General features: G+C 45.8%; 1 protein-coding gene across 1 annotated transcript; it reads left to right on the plus strand.

Annotated features, from left to right (window-relative positions):
- The first annotated feature begins 10,659 nt into the window (after positions 1 to 10,659).
- LOC124977764 (ESX-1 secretion-associated protein EspI-like) lies at positions 10,660 to 13,932 on the plus strand. Its single transcript, XM_047541569.1, has 2 exons — positions 10,660 to 11,690; positions 12,208 to 13,932. The coding sequence occupies exons 1-2, from the start codon at positions 11,671 to 11,673 to the stop codon at positions 12,704 to 12,706; spliced, it is 519 nt and encodes a 172-aa protein (XP_047397525.1). The 5' UTR covers positions 10,660 to 11,670; the 3' UTR covers positions 12,707 to 13,932.
- The last annotated feature ends 754 nt before the right edge of the window (positions 13,933 to 14,686 follow it).

Consider the following 14,686-nt stretch of genomic DNA (forward strand, 5'->3'; position numbering starts at 1 on the left):
GACGCGAAGGGGCGGGGCTCCGGGGCGCGTCACAGTCCCGTGACGTCACGGCCGGCGCAAACGCCTACTCAGGCCCAAACTGAAGTGAGGCCCCCGGCGGAACGCGGGGTGGCCCTGCTGTCTGCCTCCCTCCAAATTCTGCTCGGAGTCTGTGCGGTCTTGGAGCAGGTCTCATCAGCGAGCCAAAAGCCCGCTACCCTTCACCTTCACCGAGCTCAGCTTAGGTAACGAAAGGGGGCAGTAGACCTGCAGAAAGAGCAGGACTTTAGAAAGGACACTCAGGTTTTAAAATAATTCTAGAATGGAGCCATAGAAATCCAAGTTTTATGGAGTGAGGTAAGACAGTGGGTCCAACACGGCAGAAGAGAAAAATCACTGAACTGGCGGATAGATCCATTTATCCAGAGAGGCAGGGTGATGGAGAATAAGCAAGAGAATTGACAATTAAAAAGTAGGTCCAGTCAGGGTTCCAGAAGGAAAGAGTAGACAGACTGTGGATAGGCAGTTGAAGGATTTCGAAAACTAAAGACCTGGATCTTCACACACACACACACACACAAATCCAGCGCAGGATAAATAAAAATAAAAACACCTACACTTTTTGCAGTGAATCTGCAGAACTCCAAAGACTAAGGGCTTCCCCCACCCTTCCCTGGCACTCGGGGATTGACAACGCCCAGCCTTTTTTATTTTGAGAGGGTCTTGCTAAATTGCCAAGACCAACCTGGAATTTGCAACCCTCGTGCCACAGTGTCTGGAGTGGCTGAGATAACAGGCATGCGCCCAGCAAGAAATCTTAAAAACTACCAAAACAGGATGGATTAACTAAAAAATTGCACCACCAACAGACTCCTCAGCAGCAAGTACAGAAGCCAGGATAAAATGTGATAGTATCTTCAAATCCCTGACAGGAAAATACTGTCAACCAATTGTTAATCCATGCTCTTGAGTTAGGGAGGAAAAAGATAGTTACAAAAGATTTTACAAAAGAACATTACCGAAATAATTTTTAAAGAATTTACTTCAGCCAAACCCTGTGGTGCACACCAGCAATCCCAGCGACTCATAGGTAAGGAGGAAGGCAAGTTCAAGGCCAGACTCAGCAATTTAGCAAGGACCTGCGCAACTTAGCAAGACCCTGTCTCACAGTAAAACATAGGGCTGGGGATGTGGTTCAGTGGTAAAGTACCCCTGGGTTCAATTCCAGGTACCATAATAAATAAGAATTTACTTCAACTGGGTGTGGTGGTTCATGCCTATAATCTCAGTGACTCAGGAGGCTGAGGCAGAAGTATGGCAAGTACCATACCAGCCTCAGCAGCTTAGAGAGACCATGACTCAAACACACACACACACACACACACACACACACACACAGGACTGGGGTGTAGCTTAGTGGTAGAGCACCCATGGGTTCAATCTCCAGTAACCCCCATAAAAAAATAGACTTAAGTAATAAGGACAGTAGGCCCAAAAGGAAGACATTAAATGGAAAGTGATGAGCAAATAAAATGGTAAACACGTAGATAAATCTAAACAAACAATATGGATCATGACTAGACATGATTACTTTGTGGGGTATAAACAAGGTGCATGGGACCAACCCTAGACTGGAGAGGGTAATAGAGTAAAATGTTCTAGGGAACTTGATTTGTCTGAGGAAAGGATAAAGATGTTGATTATTGTCTGGCTTAGTCAAGTGTGTATTTCAAAATTAAAAGAAGAATTACTGAAAGATAAAGATGTAAAGCATAACTGCCAATGCAGAAAAGTAAACAGAATAGTAAAGGCTGTTAAAATATAGCAGAAAGGACTGGGAATATGGCTCGTGTAGAGCACTCTCATGGGTTTGATTCTCAGAACCACAAAAATAAATGACACCAAAAGTAAAAAGCTGGAAATTGCTGTACAAAGAAAAACTAACAAAAAATATGCCTACAGAAAAAGCAGGGCTGGGGTAGTGCACTTGCCTAGCGTGCATAAGGCCTTGGGTTCCATCCTCAGGACTACCCTCCACCAAAAAAAAAAAAAATTGTCTTATTGGCAAAGGGTATTTTTCTTTTTCTTTTTTTCTTTTCTTTCTTTCTTTTTTTTTTTTTTTTTTGTACTGGGGATTGAACTTAGGGCCACTTTATCACTGAGTTAGATCCCTAGCTCTTTTTATTTTTTATTTTTTTTAATTTTGAGCTAAGGCTGGCCTCAAATCTGGAATCCTCCTGCCTCAGCCTCCCAAGTCACTGTGACTTCAGGCATGTGCACCAGGCGTGGCAAGAACATTCATTATAGATTAAGAGCACCAGTACAAAATGATGAAAGGGACAATTCTTAGTTCTAAAGTGTATGTTCCAGGTTTTTAAAATGAGGCTGAATCTGGGCACAGTGACCTGTAATCCCAGTGGCTCAGGAGGCTGAGGCAGGATTATTGTGAGTACAAAGCCAGCCTCAGGAGTGGCAAGGCACTGAGCAACTCAGTGAGACCCTGTCTCTAATAAAATACAAAAAAAAAAAAAAAGTGCTGGGGATGTGGCTCAGTGGTTTAATGTCCCTGAGTTCAATCCCTGGCATAAAAAAAAAAAAAAAGAGAGAGAGAGAGAGAGACTTAACTACATAGAAAACACAGCAAAATGAGAGGATATGAGAGAAATTGCCAAGTCCATCACAGTGGGAGAACTGAGACTTCTTTGAGTGACTAATAGACCAAATAAGGACTACAGATAATTTTAATACAATCAACAATCCAAATCACTGGACCTGTATAGAATCCACATATTACTTTCAGACACAATAATTATTTACCAAAAAACACCCAACTACTAGGCTCCAAGACCAAAACAGATAGCAAATAGTACATTTCATACAGACCATGATTTTTTACTACAGACAAGAGCCAAATAAGCTCTAAAATTTGTAAATTTAAAGCTACTTTGAAATAACTCTTTACTCAAAGATGAAAATCATAAAAATGAGGAACATAGATCAAACAAAAATTAGTATACACCTGGGCATAGTGGCCCACGCTTGTAATCGCAGCAGCTTGTGGGGATGAGGCAGGAGAATCTCAAGTCCAGTCTCAGCAATTTTGCAAGAATCTAGGCAACTTAGTGAGACCCTGTCACAAAATTTAAAGTAGGCCTGGGGATATAGTTCAGTGGTAGAGTGCTTGCCTTGCAAGCACAAGGCCCTGGGTTCAATCCCCAGCACCACAAAAAAAAAAAAAAAAAAAAAAAAAAAAAAAAAAAAAAATTAAAAGTAAAAAGAGCTGGAATGTGGCTCAGTGGTTAAGCAATGTGGGGTCAATCCCCTTGTACAAAAGAAGAAAAAAAAGGTATACATATTAAAAACTTGGATGGGGACAACTAAAATAGCATTTAGAAGATTTATAGTCTTATTATTGATATTAGATAAGAAGAAATATAGCCAGGTATAGTGGTGCATGCCTGTAATCCTACTGGTTTGGGAGGCTGAGGCAGGTGGATCACACATTTGAAGCCACCCTCAGCAACTTAGCGAGGCCCTCAGCAACTCAGAGAGACCCTGTTTCTAAGAAAAATACAAAAGGCTGGGGGAGGGTTCAGTGGTTAAGTGCCTCTGGGTTCAATCCCTGGTACCAAAAAGAAAAGAAGAAAAAAAAAAGGAAAAAGAAAATAAATGAGCAGTGTCCAATTATAAAGTAGTATCAATATAAACCCAAAGAAAGTGGAAGGAAGGTATCAATGAGCAGAAAGTGATTACATAGAGGACAAAAACACTAGCATGACCACAAGTCACAGCTGGAAATTTGTAAAGACCAATAAACACAGTGCAAATGGGACATAAATAGAGATACAGCAGAAACGACAAGAATATATGCTTTATGCCAATAAATTTATGGGTTTTTTGGGTTTTTTAAAAACGTATTTTTAGTTGTAAACAGACATAATGCCTTTATTTTATTTATTTATTTTCATGTGGTGCTGAGGATCAAACTCAGTGCTTCATACGGGCAAGTCAGGTGCTCTGCCACTGAGCCACAATTCCAGCCCTATGCCAATAAATTTAAAATGTAGATGCAACAGGTAATTTTCTAGAAAAAAGATAATGCGCCCAAACTGATTCAAAAACCAAAGAGACAAACTGAATAGCCCAATACATATTAAGCAAATTGAAAGAAAAAAAATTTAGTGCCGCTTGCCACCCACCAGTGGGACAAACGACACATACACTTCAGAAGTTCATGAAGCAGCTTCCGCTTTATTCAGATAACACCCTCAATATATGAGCAGTCTCATGCATAAGCAATTGTAATCAGATATGTCCATCCAATCCTATTAAAGGTCGAGCGATCACGAGCTCAAGCATACATGTAAGATATATCTGTCCACGCGCTAGGCGGCTGAACTAATTATCATACAGCCAATGGTAAACGCTTCCTGTTTTACTCAAGGCGCATTCAGCATGCCCTTTGGCTCTCTGCCAGTCACCATCTTGGATGCATGTGGCATAACCCTGGGCCCCGGGTCTTGCCCGCCACATTTCCCCCTGTTTATTTATATAAGACCGTGCCTGTCTTAGGTTGTCCATGGCAGAGCAACATCCTTACCCGTCATTGGTCAATGAGGCTCTAGCGCTCATTTCCTGTCTTAGGTCAGTATGAGCTCCCCATGAATCTTACCCGTCTTTGACTACCGGTCCAGCATATTTAACCAGACTTGGGGGGATGAGCCAGCATCAATTGCGACGAGAGCTTGGCGAATAATGGCTGTCTCTCTGCGCTGATGTATACGCATTTTGTATAAACACTATATGCACAGAACAGATCCAACACACAATAAACCTCCCACGGACAAAAACCCAAACCATTCTTTTCCCCATTGAACAGCGGACTGGAGAAATGTGGCCAATTGTTGTAAAAATAGGAGGATATAGAATAGAAGAGTTGGTAAGGGGTACAGGATAGGGCCACGTCTTTACTATCCCCCATAGTTCACGTGAGTCTCCTCCATTAACTTGGTGAGAAATCCCAACACCATCAGCAGGAGAAGCCTCCTCATCTTCTTCCTGTTTTTGGGTCTCTGTTGAGGCCTTGACCAATCTCTCCGGCACCCATATTGGCGATTGTGCGTCCTGTGGGAAAACACAAACAGATCCTCGGGTCCAGATTAACACCGGATCCAGGCCTTTTCATTGTCCCAATAGAATGTCCTTCCAGAGCACTTGAGGTAGATGTTTTTTATTAGGCTCTGAATGATGGTCAGCAGCCGATCGGCCCTCAGAATCGAGATTTAAAAAATTTAAGATGAACAAGGCAACAGATAATTTGTCTTTTGGGGATTTGTATGATGCCCCTGTTCCCCCTTTTTGTTTATAAAGCATGTTTTTAAGCATTAAATGGGCACGCTCAACAATGCCTTGTCCAGTAGGATTATAGGGAATTCCTGTGACATGTTGAATACCAAAGGTGGAACAAAATTGTTTAAAGGCCTGGGACGTATATCCAGGACCATTATCTGTTTTAATTTGTTTGGAAACCCCCAGGATGGAGAAAGAGTATAAACAGTGTGTTATTACATCTTTGGTTTTTTCTCCAATATGAGCAGAGGCCATAATAAATCCTGAAAAGGTATCAATAGATGAATAAATTGTAGTTTTCCAAATTCTGAATAATGAGTTACATCCATTTGCCAAATATGATTGGGCTGAAGCCCTTTTGGATTTACTCCTAACGAGGGGTTAGGAATAAGTGTAGCACATTTAGCACAAGACTTGACTATGTCCTGAGCCGTTGCCTTAGTAATTTTATAGCATGTACGTAGAGTGGAAGCATTTACGTGAAATTTGGAATGAAAAGTTTTTGCATTTTCAAGCGTATTAAAGATGTGTGGGTCTCTGGTGGCCGTGTCTGTTAAATCATTGTGTAAACTTAGAGGACTTGGAAGGCCAGTATGAGCCTGAACATGCCCAATAGAAAAAGGATCTTTTCTGTCCCAGATAAGTTTTTGTAAGCATTGTAAATATTTAGTAATAGTGGAGGTGAGGGAAATCAGACCAGTTAATTCTAAATTTTGAATAGCATTAACAACGTATTTGCTATCAGAGAATAGGTTAAAGGGCTCATGGTGGGTTTTGAATACTTCTATAGCTACTAATAGTTCTGTTTGTTGTGCAGATAGAGTATTAAACAGCAATGTTTCTGTAACATTATCTATAGTAATAGCACCTGTACCATTTTTTGATCCATCAGTAAATATAAGGGTAGCTCCTATAATAGGTTCTTTTCGGGTGACTTTAGGGAAAATTATAGGATGTTGGCTCCAAAATTGGAGAAGAAGATCAAATGGCAAATGATTGTCAAACACAGCAGAAGTACTAGTAAAGGCTATAGCTCATGAATTTGAATTATTAATAAGATCTGAGGCATGGACTGGATAGCCCCATATATTTGTGGGCCCCGAGGCCGGGGGCCCTGATTCCTGTTTTTTTGGAGGTAAAGGGTTACCATCTTTGTCTCTAGTTGATTTACAGTCACTTGCCCAGTGTTTCCCTTTTTTACATCGGGGACATAGTTTTGGCACAGAACCCTGGGGGCATTCCTTTTTCATGTGTCCAAATTGTTTACATTGATAACACTGTTGGCCTGGGCGGGAGCTGGTATTACCTCTAAGACCCTGTGCAAGCGCTGCAGCCATCACCTGACCTTGAATAAAAGTCTCATTAATATCCCTACAAGCCTTTAAGTAGGCTCCAAGGTCTTTGTTTTTCCAAGGTCTTATTGCTTCTTTACACCATTTATTTGCTTGCTCATATGCAAGCTGTTTGACTAAAGGCATAGCCTGGTCCACATCTCCAAATATACTTCCTGCTGTTTGAGTCAATCTGTCTACAAAATCAGCATAGGGTTATGACCTTGAATAACTTTAGATAACTGTCCTTGAAGATCGCCAGCACCTGAAAACATTTTCCAAGCTTTAGTGGCAGCAGCACTAATTTATTGATACACACCGGGGTGGAAATTAATCTAATTACCTTGCCCTTCATATGGTCCTTGGCCTGTCAGCATGTCTAGATTCCATTGAGGATTGCCCACAACTGCATTACGTCAGGCAGTATCAGAACATAACTCCTGGTTGGCCACCTTCCACATGAGATATTGTCCCCCAGATAAACATACCTTTGCTAAATTATCCCAATCAGTCGGAGTAAGATTTTGACTTGCAACATTCTCTAATAAAGAAATGGTAAATGCAGCTTGTACTCCATAGGACATAACTGCCTCTTTTAACTGTTTTACTAATTTTATATCTAATATTTGATGATATCTCTGATTGTTTTGATCTTCAAATACCGGGAATATTGGGAACACTGATCGAGATTCTATATCAGCCCACTATCTGGGGGCCGCCCCTGTGCAGCAAGTACATGCGTTCCTACAACTTGGAAAAGAGTGGTGACCTGGATTATACTCCGGAGGGCGCGGAGCGGTAGGAGTTAAATGCCACTGGAGAACTTCTTTTCTAGCTCTGTCTCAGATAGCTCCTGTTCTTCAGAGTCACATCCCTGTTCTGAGTCTGAACATCTACTTTCTTTCAGAAGCTCGACTTGATTGTTCTTCTTTTACAGTTTCTAATATTTTTTCCCCTTCTCTTAACTGTTCTTGAAATTTTGGTTTTTTGGAAGTCAGAAACGAACTAATGTCCATATCGCCACAACAACAACAAACAGAAACCAAACAAGAAAAGGTAACACAAATAACACCTTACACATATTCATTTACTACAGGACGTCCTTTGCTGTCTCTTATGACAGCCTTCCATCACGTTCCCTCACTAGGGGAACCTTCCGTTAAACCTTAAGTCCACTGTTTCCTCAAATAGGGAAACCTGCTAGTTGACTGTGCTAGTGAAAACTTTTCTCCTTTATTACTTACTGAGCGCTCACTGATCCCCGTACAGGGCACCACTTGCCGCTTGCCGCCGACCAGCAGGACAAACGACACATACACTTCAGAAGTTCATGAAGCAGCTTCCGCTTTATTCGGATAACACCCTCAATATATGAGCAGTCTCATGCATAAGCAATTGTAATCAGATATGTCCATCCAATCCTATTAAAGGTCGAGCGATCACGAGCTCAAGCATACATGTAAGATATATCTGTCCACGCGCTAGGCGGCTGAACTAATTATCATACAGCCAATGGTAAACGCTTCCTGTTTTACTCAAGGCGCATTCAGCATGCCCTTTGGCTCTCTGCCAGTCGCCATCTTGGATGCATGTGGTGTAACCCTGGGCCCCGGGTCTCGCCCGCCACAATTTAGAGCTACCCCTCAAAAAACCATCTAATTTGCTGGGCCCTGCAGCATAGGCCCATAATCCCAGAGACTTGGGAGGCTGAGGTAGGAGAATCACAGGAAGTAAATGATAAAGATTGGTAATCAATAAAGGCAGACAGCACCTGATACCAAGTTTTAGCATAATATGGAAAAATGGGGCCTCCATGCTGCTGCACTGAGTGATTTCAGTCATGTGGAGATTGATTTGGCAAAGTCTGCCCACACTGAGGATGCCCATGTCCTACACACCAGGAATCCCACGTAAGGATGTGCACAGGAGTCCAAAGAAACGTGGTTAAGGATATTTATTGTAATGTGGGTGTGGTGGCACAGCCCTGTAATCTCAGGGACGTGGGGGTCTGAGGCAGGAGGATCACAAGCTCCAGGCCAGCCTCAGCAACTCAGCTATAACCTGTTTCACAGTAAAAACTACAAAGGCCTAGGGACGTAGCCCAGTGGTTGAGGACCCCTAGGTTCAATGCCCAGTACCAAGAAAACAAAAATCAAAACTGTTTATTGTAGAATTTTTAGAATAGCAAAAAATTGGTACTCCCCTCCATGTACATATCATGTTAATTGGTTTCATTTAAGTAGCTTGGTTCAAGCAAGGGTGAGCGAAGTTCCTTTAAAGTGTCAGACAGTAGAGATTTTAGGCTTTTCAGGTCACCAGGTCTCTGGGCTTACTTTTGTTTGTTTGTTTTTGGTTCTTTGGCAGTGCTGGGCTTGAGCCCAGGGCCTCACACCTGCCAGGCAAGCACTCTGCTACTGAGCTACGCCCCAGCCCCAGGTCTCTGGTTTTGCTGCTGCGTGGTGCCAGCAGCCTTGGCCTAATTGGCAGGCTGCAACCCAATAAAACCTCACTTTCCTAGAGACAGACCTGTCCTGGGGGTCTCAGTTTGCTCTTGATCCAAAGCTGTGTGTCAGTGTAGACAAATGTCACAGTGCCACAGGATATTGAGTATGACCAGAGCCATTAAGGGCAGCAGAAAGAACCGGGTCAGCCGTGGCCTTGGGGAAGTGGTTACACCTGTCTTCTGTCAGGCAGCTGGAGCTAGAGCTGGGGCTGGGGAGGGGGGCTGTCCCCCAGACCCCGAGGTGTGCACTCGCTCTTCTCACTTGACATCAGCAAACTGACTCACTGGCCCCTGGGCTGCTGCATCTAATCTGAATCCAGTGGCTTGGACTGGCCTCCATGTCTCTACCTGAAGGTCTAACAGAAACCTTAAATTGACCTGCCCAGAACAAATCCGTGATCTTCCTCCAAATGTGTTCCAATTGTAATTTATTCTGTCTCTATTTTTTAGGTCAAAAATCTCAGAATCATCTGTGACCCCTTCCTTTCCTTTACCACCCCCGACCTGCCCCACACCCAATCCATCCTCAAATCCTGTGGTTCCACCTCCAAGGCACCTCCGCAGTCCGACCACGTCTTGCCACCTCCACCACAGCCTTTCAGGCCAGAGCCACCACCATCTCTTGCTTGTCACACTGTCTCCTCGCAGGTACCCCTGCTCTGGCCTTGTCCTTCAGTCCTTCACTACAGTGGCGCATCAGGCTCTCAGGATCCAGCCCTCATCTCCCCTGGCCTTGTCTACTCACCATCCCTTCTTGGCTTCAGCCTGGAACATCCTTCCAAAATCTCTGTGTGGTTCATCCCTTTACCTTCCTCAAGTCTTGGGTCAACAGTTCTCTCAGGGAGAATTCCTCAATGGCCTTATATAACTGCGGCCCCTGCCCCTCTCACGCCATCTACCTCCCTACTCCTTGCTACTTAGGTTTTTGCCATAGCAGTTATCACCTAATATGTCATATAATTTTTTTTCATGGTGCTTGGGATGGAACCCAGGGCCTCGTGCCTGCCACGTCTAGAACTTCATCTAGATGGAATCAGGCAGTAGTTATTCTTTTGTGTCTGACTTCTTTAACTCAACATAAAGTTTTTGAGGTTCATTCACCTTAGGCTGGGCTCAATGGCACATGCCTGAAATCCCAGCTACTCAGGAGGCCAAGGCAGGAGGATGGCAAGTTCCAGGTCAGCCTTGGCAATTTAGTGAGATCCTATCTCAAAATAAAAAATAAATAAAAGGTCTGGGGTGGGGTAGCTCAGTGGTACGGCACCCCTGGGTACTGAAATCCTCCTTTTCCACCTCTGAGGTGGAGATATCAAGGATCCTTTCTTCATCCTGCCCACTAATTTCCTTTGAATGGATGCACCAGTTTGTTTATTCAGTCTTCCATTGATGGGTAACTGGGCTGATTTCAGTTTTTGGTAACTGATTAAAGCTGCTGTGAACGTTTCCTGACAGTCATTGAGTGGGTGTACTCTCTTGTTTTGCTTGGACATACCTAGAGGTTGCTGGGTTGTGGGCAGGAGTGTTTACCAGTCATTTCTCCACTTTGGGGTCCTATCAACAATTTATGGAAGTTCTAGTTGCTTTGTATTTGTCACCATTTAGTGTTGTCATTCATTTTATTTTATTCGTTTTGGTGTGTTGTGAATCTCATTGTGGTTTTAAATTTAATGTTATTTTTGAAATTTTTGTTTTTCTTTTTCCTTTCCATTAAAAGGCAAGCCCCTATGGCCAGGGTTATTGATTGATTGACTGCAGTGCTGGGATTGGAACCCAGGCCTTGTACATGCTAGGCAAGCACTCTACCACTGAGCCACATCTGTAGTCCCCAGGGTTTTCTAGATGCTTGGTTCCTGCTCTGTTCCAGCACGAGACAGGGTGTGGCACATGGTAGGTGCTCAGTAAACATCCTTTAAGTGAGTGACCTTTCCTCTGGATGCCCATAGTGTCATCTCTGCCTGCCACTATTAGAGGGTGTGTCTCCCACTGCAGGCCATGCACAGGGACTGCCTGTGGCAAGCATAGCTGCTGGGCGCTGAGAGAAACAGGTGTGGGAGTGTCAGCTCTGAGAAGCGTCTGGCCCATGGTCAAGCATGCTCCCCGCAGCTCCACTCCTACCCTCTCATTCCTGCCGTTCCGTGGCTCCTGACTTGGACACATGAGCCTGAGAAAAAGCAGACAGCTGGCCTGGGCTGGCCTGTCACATGAGGGCGGAGCACCACTGCTGGGTGGCCACCGATGACTGTGTGATCTCACAGGTCACACAGTTCCTGGGAGGCTGTTTGCTTGTTTGCTTGTATGGCAGGCAGGCCAGACAGACCTGGGTCTAAGGCAGCTTCACCACGAACTGAATACCTTTGAGCAATGTCTCTTGCTCCGGAAGTCCATTTCTTCATCTGAAAATGGAGACAGTATTGGAACCTACTTCTGAGGTTGAGATCAGTGCACAACCCAGAAGGCCTGGGGTCTTGGCAGAAACAGGAATCTTCTGGACCAACTGGAGCCCCGCCCATGGTGGTGTCTTATTTAAGGTGATGATCTCTTTGTAAAATGGGCCTCCACTGGGAGGCCCCAAGAGGTTGGTGTTTGAGTCAGGGTCATTATCTCTGAGTAAGTACGTTGCTGTTTACAGAATCCAAGTGGAATTTCCCACCCAGGAATCCCCGAACCTCAAGCTCAGACTCTGGCTTCACTGGGCAAGTGGAGGCCAAGACCACCGACCCCACTGCCACAGGCCAGGGGAGCTCTGAACTCCCTAGTTCTAACCCAACCTCCCCAGGGACAGGGCCAGTGTTGCCACCCCAACCCTCCTATGTCCTCAAGCCCCGCCTTCCCCAGGCCGGTCCTCAGAGCTGGCAGTCACCTGGGGAGGCTGTGGCTCCTCAGCTGTACTCAGCCACCCTGGGTGTCTGTGCCATCTCTGCTCTGGCTACTCCAGCCTGTCCCTCCGGGCTTCAGGTCGAGGCCCTGCCTCTTGAACAAAGGTCGCCTCAGCACTGGGGTTCCTCAAACTCAGCCCATTAAAAGGAAGTCACTTTCTTCTTCCAGACCCGGGCCTCCAGCCGATCCCCACGGCCCCGCGCCCCATCCCAGCAGCCGACCAGGCTCTGCGAACGGCCCTGCCCCGTCCCCACCCGCCAGTCAGTCGCTGTCGGAGTCCTCCGTCTACCCCAGGTCGCGCTCTAGCCCATTTGAACCTCCCCCGCGTCCCCACGGCCACTCCTCCAGGCGGAGCATCTCCAGGCAGCTCCGCCGCCGGCGCCCCAGCCGCGGAGGCAAGTCCACAGCCCATGCTGAGGATGACCTGCCAAGGCGCCCAACTCTCTCTTCTGCCGAGTTAAGCCGGCAGGACCCCAGCCCTGCCTGGATTCTGCTGTGCGTCTACTCGAGCGCACGCCCGCGGCTGGGACGAGAACGCAGCAGCGCCGAGCGTCGGCCCGCAGCCCAGCCTCCCGCCGCCAGCCTTCCTCGCTCTGGGCCTCTGCTCCTCCGAGGCCGCTCAGCGCCCCACCAGCAACTCACAGCCCTCTACCCCGCTTCCCGCTGAGCACCGGCGCTTCCCTGCTCCCCGCATCCGCTCCCTCCGCACCGCTGCCCTGGCCAAGTCCAGCAGAGTCCAGGTTGCCTCGCTTTACTCAGTCCGCAGGCTCCCACGACCACTTCCTCCTTGAATCCTCGCTCCTTCTGGCTTCTGTGACAGAGGCTGCAGATCGGCACTCCCAACAGCTGTCATCCCTTTCCGCCTTCGAAGAGAAGCCCGAATGTCCTTTAGGGCGGCCGAGCGCCCCAGTAGAGAACTTGACTTCCCGGTTCCATGCAGTTAGGAGAGGCAAAGCGGTTAAACGTTGCTCAATAAAGCATCAGTGGAAAGTGTTGTGTGGGTTTTCTGGGAAATCTCCTTCAAGAGTATATCCTTCTCCACCGCAGCCTGGAATTTGAATGGATGTCTGGGGTTTCAGCAGCTATCTTAGGGGTGTGGAACTGGAAGCTGCAAGAAACCTGGGCCCTGGACTACTGACCAGATCAACTTTTGTCCTGTTTAAACCAGTTATTTTGGGCTTCCTGAAGCTGAACCGCATCCTAAGTGAAACTTCTGTGACCACCAACTCTTCTGGCTGCTGCTCCTCCACACCAGTCCAGAGATGAGGTTACCAGGTGCTGCTTTCAGACCTCATTTCTCCTCTTTTCCTTCTTTCACTCTGACGAATCCCTCTGAAGCCCCTTGACTTTAAATACCAATCACAGACTGCTAACTCCAAATCCGTGTGTCCAGCATGAACTGGCAGAAGAATGTACTCAGCAGTTCATTCAACACATCTCATTAGATGCATTGGTAACTAATGGCTTCAACTAAACAGGCCATTTTGGTGCCCCACCACTCCAGAGTCTCCCAGTCATTCCCATCTCAGTAATTGGAAGCACCTGGTTGCCACCAAGCACCCTGGAGTCTCCCTTGACGTCTCCCTCCTTCTGTCCCACCTCGAACACCAGCAAGTTCTGACACACTCTCCTGAGTGCCCCACTTCTGCACCAGGAAACCCCTCTTGTCCAGGTCACCATTAGTTCTCACTGGCTAACTGGGCTCCTGCTTCCACCCGGCCCTGCACTCTCCACTAAACTCCCAGAATGCAAAATACAAGTTCATTTTCAAAGATAGCAGACTTCATGTTTGTGCTGGCTTCTCTGGTTACCCTTCCAGTTCTCCAGGGAGTTCTAGATAATTCTCTTCACTCTTCAGTTACTTTATTGGAAAAAGGCTGGGAGGCATCAGCTTATAAGCATATTGTTAGGTTATTAACAATTTGTATATTTTTGCCCAAATACTTGTAGGGTCAAAAAAATCAGGGCTGGGGAGGTAGCTCAGTCGGTGGAGTACTTGCCTTGTAAGCACAAGGCCCTCCTGGGTTCGATCCCCAGCACCCCAAAAAAAAAAAAAGAAAGAAAGAAATGGTAAAAAATCAGACATCGCGGCATGTACCTGTAATCCTAGCAATTTGTGATCCTCCTGCCTCAGCCTCCTGAGTCACTGGGATTACAGGCATGCACCGCCACGCCCAGCTGGGATTTCCTTTCTATTGTATAATCTTTATTTTTTTTTTTGGTGCTGATACTAAATTATCCTAAAATCTCTGGAGAACTAAAACCTCCTCATATATTCAGAATCATCAGACAGCCTATCAATTTTCTGTTCTTGGAAACATTCCTCCTCTGCACTTCCTCTCTGGGCTCATTGCCCTGTGCTGGTCACCATTGCCCGGAAGTGTCCCTTTTGTCTGTCATGCATCAAGTCTCTAATTTTCTGGGCCCTGTATTTGCTTTGCTTCACTCCCTTGCTTTAATGAAGTCCACACTTCAGTAGCTTCCTGAGAGGGTGCGTGGGGGTGAATACATGCAGCCTGAAACTATCTCACTTAATATGACTGGGCAGAGAACTCTAGTCGTCATTTTTTTTTTTTTTTTTTTTCCTCTAGAAGTTTGAGGGCAGGCAGTTTCTGGTGATGCTGTCAGGATTTTTTTTTTTTCCCAT

Source organism: Sciurus carolinensis, chromosome 2 (genome assembly GCF_902686445.1).
Source record: "Sciurus carolinensis chromosome 2, mSciCar1.2, whole genome shotgun sequence".
Classification (NCBI taxonomy): domain Eukaryota; kingdom Metazoa; phylum Chordata; class Mammalia; order Rodentia; family Sciuridae; genus Sciurus; species Sciurus carolinensis.

What these genes read in the sequence shown, in the direction of transcription:
- LOC124977764 (XM_047541569.1), top strand. Translation starts at nt 11,671, where the DNA reads ATGGTGGTGTCTTATTTAAG. An exon ending in ATGGTGGTGTCTTATTTAAG is followed by an intron (nt 11,691 to 12,207) that starts GTGATGATCTCT and finishes TTCTTCTTCCAG; the next exon opens with ACCCGGGCCTCCAGCCGATC.